The 11613-nt window shown below is 41.2% G+C and overlaps 1 protein-coding gene across 1 annotated transcript in view; it reads right to left on the minus strand.

Annotated features, from left to right (window-relative positions):
• Nucleotides 1–270: 270 nt before the first annotated feature.
• Nucleotides 271–11613, minus strand: part of traf6 (TNF receptor-associated factor 6) — a 15047-nt gene continuing 3704 nt past the window's right edge. Inside the window, exons 2-8 of the mRNA XM_061974817.2 lie at nt 9616–9938; nt 9382–9532; nt 6189–6347; nt 6003–6074; nt 5704–5781; nt 3765–4079; nt 271–2222 (exon numbers count right to left, since the gene is read on the minus strand). Of these exons, the coding sequence (XP_061830801.1) occupies nt 1632–2222; nt 3765–4079; nt 5704–5781; nt 6003–6074; nt 6189–6347; nt 9382–9532; nt 9616–9938 (1689 nt within the window). The 3' untranslated portion in view covers nt 271–1631. The remainder of the gene's footprint in view (nt 2223–3764; nt 4080–5703; nt 5782–6002; nt 6075–6188; nt 6348–9381; nt 9533–9615; nt 9939–11613) is intronic.

Raw genomic sequence — 11613 nt, forward strand, 5'->3', positions numbered from 1 at the left:
AGTCAAGGACAAATTGGACATGCAAAGCTTATTGAAAGATGTGCGAATATGCAGAACATTTCAGAATTGAAATCAGACCGCATTTAGGAGCTGATAATATACAGTAAGTACGGTGTTGCCTCGGAGTTCGTGCACCCCGATCGATTATCGCATGATTTGTTTTCTTGAATGTTCTTTAAATTATTTGCCCCGGTTGTCGTGTACCGTCAGAGTTATCGTACGGCCAAGCAATACGCGCGTCATCCCGTGAAATCAAAGGACCAAAGAAAGTTGCGAGAGGTAGCACTTTAACAAAGAAGGTGAGAAACACTGTTCCGTGCAAAAGCACAAAGGTGGCGTTCTTCTTCCTCCCTCTCCGCTCGTCGCCATCTTTGCCAACAACAGTCTTCAATAAAAGGTAAATATGACGTTGCATTTTGCATTTAAACTAATGATTCTTTATTTATGGAGGTTAATTTGTGTGTTTATTACAAAAGCTTCCTTGGACACACTGATTATTTTATTTTAATTTTATTTTTTTACATCAAATTATGCTGAATATTTCATTGAATAATTTTTTTTAGTAAAATGTGTTAAAATACAGTGTTTTAAAATTCAGTGTAAAAGAATTCAGCGCAGAAATATTTGTTGCTTCAAGACGTCACGTGACTTCAAACTTGACACCTCATTGGCTCGATCTATTTCTTCAGTCCTGAATTACCGGACTTTTGAAGCAACCAATACTTCTGCGCTGATTTTTTATTTTTATACACTGAATTTTAAAACACTGTATTTTGACAAACTGCATTTTTACTTTTTTTTTGTCAGCGTAATTTGAACAACTCTGTCCAAAAAAGCTTTCGCAATAAAGACACTAATGAACTTCCATATCAGTGATTCTCAAACTGTGGTCGTGGTTTGCCAAAAAAAAAAAAATCCATCCATCCTTCCATCCATTTTCTACCGCTTATTCCCTTCGGGTTTGCGGGGGGCGCTTGAGCCTAAATCATAGCACTTAATTAAATATTCAAACACAGTGTTACCGTTCAAACTGTGTGTAATATTGCAGTGTCTAAAATATTAAATATACTTGTTAAATAAAACGTTTGCCTTGTTTTTATTGAATATTTAGGCCTATTGTGCTACTGTGTAGGGCTGCAACTAACAACTAATTTGATAATCGATTAATCTGTCAATTATTACTTCGATTAATCGATTAATAATCGGATAAAAGAGACAAACTACATTTCTATCCTTTCCAGTATTTTATTGAAAAAAAACAGCATACTGGCACCATACTTATTTTGATTATTGTTTCTCAGCTGTTTGTAAATGTTGCAGTTTATAAATAAAGGTTTATAAAAAATAAAGTAGCCTCTGCACATGCGCATAGCATAGATCCAACGAATCGATGACTAAATTAATCGCCAACTATATTTATAATTGATTTTAATCGATTTAATCGATTAGTTGTTGCAGCCCTACTACTGTGTTTTACTGTTGGTCAGTATGGTGGTAAATGGATTGTTTTGAAGTGGTACTTGGTGAAAAAAGTTTGAGAACCACTGCTTTAAATTCTTAAATGTCTTGTTTTCTCTTTGAATACCTTTTCCAATGGCATGACTGACATTCACGTTTATTCCCGGGATGCTTCAGGTCCCTTCAGGTCCTCTGGGCTGCACCTGAAGTCCCTCGCGGTGGTACGTGTCAAAACGTGTGGTGACCTCGCAGCGGATGAGAAGGGTGTCGTCCTTGATGAAGGCTCGCTGATTCAGCTGCTGCAGGTGCAAGAAAGTCACGTAGCCGAACCCTTTGGGGTTGCGCGGAATGGTCGGCCTCTGGAAGGCTTGAAGGTCCGGCTTGGACTCCATCACCTCCATGTGGTGCTGCGCGTCGGGGCCCTGGTCCAGGATGGCGAGGCGGATGGTGCCCTGGAAGGGCCAGGTGAGTTGTTCGTCGAAGGCTCCTTGCATGGTGTGGACAAAGAGGGAGATGTAGTTGGAACATCGCGGGGCATTGGGGGTTTGTATGTGGAGGCGCAGGCACAGTTTGTAGCCCGGCCGGCCCGTGTAGAAGCCCGGGCTGTGCTCGATCACAGGTAGGCCCGCTTCTTGGTTGCGCAGGTGGGTGGAAAAGGCGCTGAGGCGCCAGATGAAGATGCCGTTACATTGCTGGGCCCCCAGCTCCTTCACGGTCTCCTCCAGCGTAGACACCTTTCGCTGGAGCTCTGCAAGCTGCCCCGCCTGTGCAGCAAGAGGGAAATAAGAACAAAGTTTTCAACTGTTTGTGGAAACTTTCCTTATTTCTTTGTGTTGCTTAAAGCTAGTTTAGCGGTTAGCTTAGCTGCTCCTGCCTTGCTCTTGGTGTATGACACGTTAAAGGGGAACATTATCACAATTTCAGAAGGGTTAAAACCATTAAAAATCAGTTCCCAGTGGCTTATTTTATTTTTCGAAGTTTTTTTCAACATTTTACCCATCACGCAATATCCCTAAAAAAAGCTTCAAAGTGCCTGATTTTAACCATCGTTATATACACCCGTCCATTTTCCAGTGACGTCACACAGTGATGCCAATACAAACAAACATGGCGGATAGAACAGCAAGCTATAGCAACATTAGCTCGGATTCAGACTCGGATTTCAGCGGCTTAAGCGATTCAACAGATTACGCATGTATTGAAACGGATGGTTGTAGTGTGGAGGCAGGTAGCGAAAACGAAATTGAAGAAGAAACTGAAGCTATTGAGCCATATCGGTTTGAACCGTATGCAAGCGAAACTGACAAAAACGACACGACAGCCAGCGACACGGGAGAAAGCGAGGACGAATTCGGCGATCGCCTTCCAACCAACGATTGGTATGTGTTTGTTTGGCATTAAAGGAAACTAACAACTATGAACTAGGTTTACAGCATATGAAATACATTTGACAACAACATGCACTTTGAGAGTGCAGACAGCCCAGTTTTCATCAATTAATATATTCTGTAGACATACCCTCATCCGCTCTCTTTTCCTGAAAGCTGATCTGTCCAGTCCAGTTGGAAATGCATCTGCTTTGAGTGTCGCAGGACATCCACACATTCTTGCCATCTCTGTCGTAGCATAGCTTTCGTCGGTAAAGTGTGCGGAACAAACGTCCAATTTCTTGCCACTTTCGCATCTTTGGGCCACTGGTGCAACTTGAATCCGTCCCTGTTCGTGTTGTTACACCCTCCGACAACACACCGACGAGGCATGATGTCTCCAAGGTACGGAAAACAGTCGAAAAAACGGAAAATAACAGAGCTGATTTGACTCGGTGTTTGTAATGTGTTTGAGAAAATGGCGGATTGCTTCCCGATGTGACGTCACGTTGTGACGTCATCGCTCCGAGAGCGAATAACAGAAAGGCGTTTAATTCGCCAAACTTCACCCATTTAGAGTTCGGAAATCGGCTAAAAAAATATATGGTCTTTTTTCTGCAACATCAAGGTATATGTTGACGCTTACATAGGTCTGGTGATAATGTTCCCCTTTAAGCCTCATCCTCCAGTGATAAGGGTACATAAGATAGAAAGAAATGCAGTTTAATTGTAATGGAGGTGATTATTATTAACTTGCATTGTGTATGAAGACACACAATTAGCTGCTAGCCACTTGTATGCAGGGGGACTAAAATAAACACAGTGTCAGCCAAAGGTCAGCATTAGAAGGCACTAATTGGCAATGGTGATCATGTACTTTGTCACAAAAATCAGTATGAGCTCATCCCTAGTGTGGACATGCAAAATGAAGCACTGTACCCGAGTATCATTCAAGATGATGAGCTCACGGAGCTGGTGATCCTGTTTCACTAAACGTCCGTCCATTTCCCGGATCCTCAGCATCTCTTCGCTATGCTGACATGGTGCACTGCTGCTGCAGCTCGCAGCTCCTCGACAGGACGATGGGGACACCGCGGCGGCCCCTCGATCCCCACAAGAAACCGGAGATCCGTGACTCCAAAGTGATTTTGGCGCCGTGCCGTTGAGGCTATGGCTACGCAAGAACTCCGCCATGTAGCGCATGTGCCTCTGGGTGAAATCTTGCATGTGCTGAGCCAGGTTGTGGCGCTGCATCTATGAAGGATTACACACATTGTTAAAGGGGAACTTCACTTTTTGGGTCACAATTATGAGAGACAAGAACATACGTATTTTTTTATTTATTTTAAAAGATAATGAAAAAAAACGCTTGGAAGATGCGGCTAATGGGAGTCACCGTTGCAGCCTTCAAAGCCCTCTAAGACAACTTTCTAAACCCTCTAACGTTCTATATACAGACTAGGGCTGCAACAACTAATCGATTAAAAAGTTGGCGATTAATTTAGTCATCGATTCATTGGATCTATGCTATGCGCATGCGCAGAGGCTACTTTTTTTTTATAAACCTTTATTTATAAACTGCAACATTTACAAACAGCTGAGAAACAATAATCAAAATAAGTATGGTGCCAGTATGCTGTTTTTTTTTTCAATAAAATACTGGAAAGGATAGAAATGTAGTTTGTCTCTTTTATCCGATTATTAATCGATTAATCCAAGTAAAAATCGACAGATTAATCGATTATCAAATTAGTTGTTAGTTGCAGCCCTAATACAGACTGCAAGTCTATATATAATGTAGTAACAGACATGTTCATAACAATATGTAATATGTACAATATTTACCGTATTTTGGCCATTTTGAATCATTGTCGGATTTAATTCCTCTGCACATTGATTTCCATTTCCATAGCAGCGCATTTCCGACTTCTGGCAAGAAATGTGTCCTACTTACGGAAACAAAGGCTTGCGTCTACTAACCATGGCAGATTCGGTAACAAATAACAAAGACGACAATTTTTTAACAAAAGAAGATTCACAACCTTATCTTTTTGAACCTGAATATACGGAGGATGAACTGCTGCTTCTAGAAGCCAGCGCAAAGGAAGAGTGAGACGTTGGAGCAGACGGAACCCGAGAGAGTGAGGTGAAAGTGACTTGAAGCTGCAAAATGTGGAATTTGAAACCATGCTATTACGACATAAATGGAGTGCTTACCCAACTAAACCGGACAAAAACGTCCCTGGCCAGCTGGACCAAACGCACAACTGTTCATCGAGTGAGTCACAATTTATATTGATCACGATACATGCAGCACGTTATGCGTGCATTATGACAGACAGAATACGCTGTCTGGCTAGCTGTTTACAAACAAAACATGAAATGTGGGCTAATACTTTACAGATACTGTAATATGATTGTTCATGTTTTTCAGTCAGTACAGATTGGTGTCTTATCGCAGTGTTGTGCATTACAAATTCAAACGCGTGTCGTTGTAGAAGCTAGCTTATCTCTTGTCGTAGTTAGCTTTTACGGCTAATACCGAAGCATGCCGATGTGTTACTACGCTTAAAAAATAAATAATAATAATACAATAACAATGTTGCTACAACTTACCGGTAGTTATTATACAGGTTACGGCACATAAATGAAGTATTGTTGACGGTTTTTGAATGCATTTTTAAAGTGATTTAGACGTAGAATGTATGCATCGCTAACTACCAAGAACGAGCCCATTTTTACATGTTAGAATGCAAAAAAAATAGTTTGTCTTCTTGTCTCTTATGATTGTGAACGATAGGAAAAATTCCAAAAAAAGTGCAGTTCCCCTTTAAAAGTTGGGAAGTTGTATTTTGGACATTAAAATCAAATCACCTACCCTTTCCTCACATCCAAAGGGGCTAAAGGTGCAGGCAATCGGGGCTTTAGGGCAATCTGTATCACAATGAGAGTCCAACTGTAAAATAAAATCTTTCATTATTCAACTCACAGTTTCAAGCATCACTGCATTGTGACTCAATATCAACATATTAATTTCAAGGACTTTAAATCCCAGAAAATCATTCAACAACCCCTTTAAATGTGATGGATCCCCACAGTGTTAACAATGAACTGAATCTACTGAACGTCAACTTAACTGCATAACAGCTGGGAGTCAAACTTTTCAAATGGACTTACCTGGTCTCGAATGAGATCCAGCTCACAGTACTGGCACTTAACGTTAGCAAAGGGACACTGCTGCTCGTGAAGCTGAAAGAGCAACCAAAGCAAATTGAATGAGCGGCAATGGGCCCTCACTGGTGCCACGTGACGTGGGAAATAAAACAAGGTGAATACTAGTGCGACAAGCAGGGTCTGTGGTACCTCTTTCTCCTCGTATACGAAGCTTGCAACACAGTCTGGACAGCTCATGGGTCTCCTTCGGCACTCGATGGTTTTGTGTTCTTCTAAGCAAGTTTTTTTCACAGACTGTTGGCACTGTGGGCAGGGTACGGTCGCAAATGGACACTGTGCCAAATGATTCTGGGGGAGGAGAGAGAATGGAAACCATGTTTGAGGATAAAAAACCATTAGTTTAGTCTTTACGATGTTCTTTTGTTCATCTGTCAATAAGTAAAACTGAAATGGATCAAAAGAATGGAAGAATCATCGAAGCAGGCTTCGTACCACAGAAAGTTCTAATTGTGATGAGACCGGACTTTTCTGTAAAAAGATGTCAAAGCAGACTTTTTTCACAGCGGATGAGAAGATCTACTCTATCTTTCAAGGCACACCCACGATCTATCACCCCCTTGTTATGTTTGTCTGATATACAGTAATGTATCGCACTTTCTTTTGTGTTCAACGTGTACAATCCTTCACCAAGATATTAACTTTTGTCGAGGCTGGAACCCATTATTCATATTTAAATTGCTTCTCATAGAGAAATTTGCTTCACGATACAAACTTTTCGATTTACAAACCCTGTTCAAGAACCATTCAAATTCGTAGATTGAGGTTTCACTGTATCGGACCCCTTTAAACATTAAACAACACCCATAAAGTTACCCTTACACTTGCTTCACCCTATATAGTACCTTTGCGTGTGGTGTACTGTAGATTACAGTACTCACTTGTAGCACGGAGCATCGCCCAGCCACTACAACACAGCTACTATATGTAAATACTTTGTTCCATCCTGGGTAACTCCTCTAAGTTGTTCTGCAAAAACCTGGTCAACTTGACAGTCGCAGCTACGATCATTAGCCATGTTGTTCACATAGTGTGTCATCGTTAGCATCGCTCAAGCCAAAGCTTTGTTATTGATGTCGAAAATTAAGTGCATCAAACGTGTTTATCACCACTTAGGCCGGCCAGCTGCTGGTAGTTAATAGCACTCTTATTAGTAGAGGTGGGAATCTTTGGGCACCTCACGATTCGATTACCGTATTTTCCGGACCATAGGGCGCACCAGATTATAAGGCTCACTGCCAATGAATGGTCTATTTTTTTTTCATATATAAGGCGCACCGGATTATAGGGCGCATTAAAGGAGTCATATTATTTTTATTTTTTTTCTAAATGGAAAACACTTCCTTGTGGTCTACATAACATATAATGGTGGTCAAAATGTTGCATAGATTATGTTTTACAGATCATCTTTGAGCCGCTTTCTGACAGTCGCTTCCGGATGCGCCAATTTGTGGGCGGTCTTATTTAGTAAATCAGCATTTATCATTTGCAACTTAAAAAAAAACAATTCATTTGGAATAAGAAACAATTCAATTAATTCCCACATATATTAAATGGATGAAAAAGTGTGCTAAACTGGACCAAAAAAAAGTGCCCGATAGTAAATGGGCTGGCTGGATCTCTCTGTGAGGTGGTTTGCTGCGGTCAGTCATTTTAGAACAGTCTGCATTACTTGATTATCGATGTTTACTAATCGATTCTATAATCGTCCAAGTGCGATGCATCTAAAAATCTACTATTTCCCCCACTTCTACTTATTAGCCTAAAGCAGTGGTCCCCAACCACCGGTCTGTGATGCATTTGCTACCGGGCCACACAGAAACAATAATTAATGTATAAACTACCGCATTTTCTCAGACTTAACTTCCGCTTGTCCCACTAAACACACCAATAAGCTTGTTTCTAGATCAGTGGTTCTTAACCTGGGTTCAACCGAACCCTGGGGGTTCGGTGAGTCGGGCTCAGGGGTTCGGCGGAGGTAAAAACACACCCGACTCATCATGTAAATACAAACTTCTCCCTATCGGCGTATCACGGTAACAGCAGAAGTCAGACTGATTTGCAGGTGTACAATTTGTTGTGAGTTTATGCACTGTGTTGGTTTTGTTGTTTGAACAAGGTGATGTTCGTGCACGGTTCATTTTGTGCACCAGTAAAAAAACATGGTAACACTTTAGTATGGGGAACATATTCACCATTAATTAGTTGCTTATTAACATGCAAATTAGTAACACATTGGCTCTTAACTAGTCATTATTAAGTACTTATTAATGCCTTATTTGGCATGGCCTTATTATAACCCTAACCCTCTAACCCTGGCCCTAACCCTAACACTAACCAAATAACTCTAAAGTAAGTCTTTGTTACATAGAATATGTTCCCCTAGTGTCCAAAAAACTCTAAATGAAGTCTTTGTTACTTAAAATATGTTCCCCTAGTGTCCAAAAAACTCTAAATTAAGTCTTTGTTACTTAGAATATGTTCCCCATACTAAAGTGTTACCAAAAACATATAACTTTGTCTTGAATTTGAAAAAAAAATAAATTGTATTTTTCTCTAAAGAAGGGTTCGGTGAATGCGCATATGTACGTAAACCGGTGGGGTTCGGTACCTCCAACAATGTTAAGAACCACTGTTCTAGATGTATATTACAACTAATTTGTTATAGTACACGGGACAATGCACATTATTGGACATGTAACATGTTAATGTGCCGGATTGTAGCCAAAGGCTCATTTTTTATGCTAATTTTTTTGCTTCTTTTATCTGCCACACGTAGAAAGCCGGTCCTTGAAAATAATGCATACATTAAACCGGTCCCTGGTGGGAAAAAGGTTGGGGACCACTGGCCTAAAGTACTGCGCTAAGTCCAATGCTACTGTTGTCTTTTGATATCTCTCACCTCAAAGGCTCAACAATGTAGAGTTGTGTTGTTGATGAGGCACAGGAGTTGAATATGAAGTCTATTAACAAGTTGTTTTTTCAAAACTCGACTAACTGGACAGTTGCAGCTACAGTCATTAGCTTTGTTGTTAGCATTGCGTATTAGCATAAGACTTAATTTTAACACTTCAAGCTAAAAACATGTAGAATATGCTTAAAAAAGTATTTTTTTTTTTTTTAAACATATCTGCGATGCAGTGAAGCCACAATATTTAAAGTGCAATGTAGCGAGGCACGGCTGTATTTGAAAATGTGACATAATTTTGTTCAGCTTGGAAAAATGTGTACGGACTTTTACCTCCATTACACGGTCAAAGAGTGTGAAATAGCTGAAGTTTTAAAAGGGACATAAAAATTATTAAAAGACTGGCTTATTTCTGACCTCTAAACGTCGGAGCTCCATTTTGTCAGAACATCCAGCGTTTGGACAACGGACAGTGAGCGAAAGAATCTCCCTTTTGGCAAAGTTATCAGGGAAGAGCTGGTCTTCTAACAGCATCTCATTGTCCACCGGGCACTTCTGTCCTGTATCCCTGCATGGCAAGAGAAAAACCATCAAGGTAAAACTGCGGCCATGGATGCTGCTTTCATTCCTTATAAACAAACAATAGCCTACCGAATGGACTTCTCAATGCAGCTCTTGCAGAAACGGTGGCCACAGGGTGTCTGAATGGCGTTCCTGAGAGCCATGAGGCAGATGGGACACTCGTATTTACTCTCCAGCGGTGGGTCAAACTCCACATCATAGCCTTGCAAAAGGGCGGCCGACTGGAGACTGGTGCCACTGTTCATTAAGGTGCCAGGGCTCTCCGACGGGCTGTGTACGGAGTCTCGTTCCTTTTCCTGCATCGCCAAGGCACAGCCGGACAGCCTGCCGCCAACAGGTCCCTCGTAACTGTCCTCTTCCGAGCTCCTTTTTTGACTATCGAAGCAAGCCATCTGAAGAAGATGGGACAACAATGAGGTAAAAATTATATTATTTCATTATCCTGACATCAAGATTATCCTCTCCCTCAATGTATGCAGGGGCGTGGCACCAAATTCTGGGCCCCCCGTACACAAGATTTTTTGCATGAATTTAGTTGAAAACAGCTTTTTAAACCCATGTAAAACATTATGTTTTTGACTCACTAAAGATCGGATTAACCTATCTAGATAAACCCCCTAAATCAGGCCTGGGCTATTATTTTGACCCGGGGGCCAAATTTAGAGAAAAACATGTGTCTGGGGGCCGGTATATCTGATTTTCAGGAACACTAATACAAAACCTCACAATTAGGGGTGTAACGGTACACAAAAATGTCGGTTCGGTACGTACCTCGGTTTAGAGGTCACGGTTCGGTTCATTTTCGGTACAGTAAGAAAAGAACAAAATATAAATTTTTTGGTTATTTATTTACTAAATTTGTAAACAATGGCATAACATACATATACACAGGGTCCATCGCCAGGGTTAATGTGGTCAACATATATAAAATAAAAACTAAACAAGATAAGGCTCAGAATGGTTTCTTAACAAAACCTTACTCCATATAAAGTGCTTTTTTTGATTGATTGATTGATTTAGACTTTTATTAGTAGATTGCACAGTACAGTACATATTCCGTACAATTGACAACTAAATGGTAACACCCGAATAAGTTTTTCAATTTGTTTAAGTCGGGGTCCACGTTAATCAACATTAAACTGCCTCAAATTGTTGCCCAGATTAAATAAAATGACAAAACTTTTCTTTTACATATAAAAAGTGCAACATTAAACAGTTTCAAGTCAACTCAGCCTCAGATTAACTTTTCTCCCCCCCAGCCTGGCTAACTTGGCAGTAAGAGGATATATGGGCTCATTGTTCTTCCACCATAGAAGTGGGTCAAAATCTAGTTTTAAATGCAATATGGACTTAAATCTGATGCTATAAAAACATTTGTTATTGCTTTAGCCTTGTATTGCACCTTTCCTGCTTCCAGCTCCCAGACCGTAGTCGAGGAGCGCAAGGGAGACACTCTTCCAGGGCCGATGTATTCTCGGGGGCAACACCCTTCACTCTACCCGGCAGTGGGTCTCCACAGCTCCGGACTCCAGTGTAAATGAGGAGTCCGGCGATTAGTTGCAAAACGTGGCTTTATTGAGGTCTTGCACACAGACAATCCAACAAAAAACACTAGCCACTCCCCGCACTCACACTAGCGCTCCCTCACCTCGCTCGCCCACACACTCACTGACGTCACTCACCTCACATGCTGTCACATATTAAAGAGCCACACACACACATACGCTACTCTCATAACACCTGCCTGACTCGCCGAGGAGAGGCTGCTTGAATGCGGTGGTGACGCTTCAAATGGGTTAGCACGTTTGACGTGTTGTCAGAAGCAGCTGGTGAACATTGTCGGCAAACCTCCGTCCTCCATTGTTGTATCGCGCAGCCAAAGTGTTCCCAAACGGGAGATTAAAATGTCCGTGTGGAAACTCGTTCGGTACACCTCCAAACCGAACCGAAATCCCCGTACCGAAACGGTTCAATACAAATACACGTACCATTACACCCCTACTCACAATAATGTCTGATTGAAAGCTAAAACCGTTATGACAGACCGCCTTAGAAAACGGAATGGAA

This window comes from Nerophis lumbriciformis, linkage group LG15 (assembly GCF_033978685.3).
Source record: "Nerophis lumbriciformis linkage group LG15, RoL_Nlum_v2.1, whole genome shotgun sequence".
Classification (NCBI taxonomy): domain Eukaryota; kingdom Metazoa; phylum Chordata; class Actinopteri; order Syngnathiformes; family Syngnathidae; genus Nerophis; species Nerophis lumbriciformis.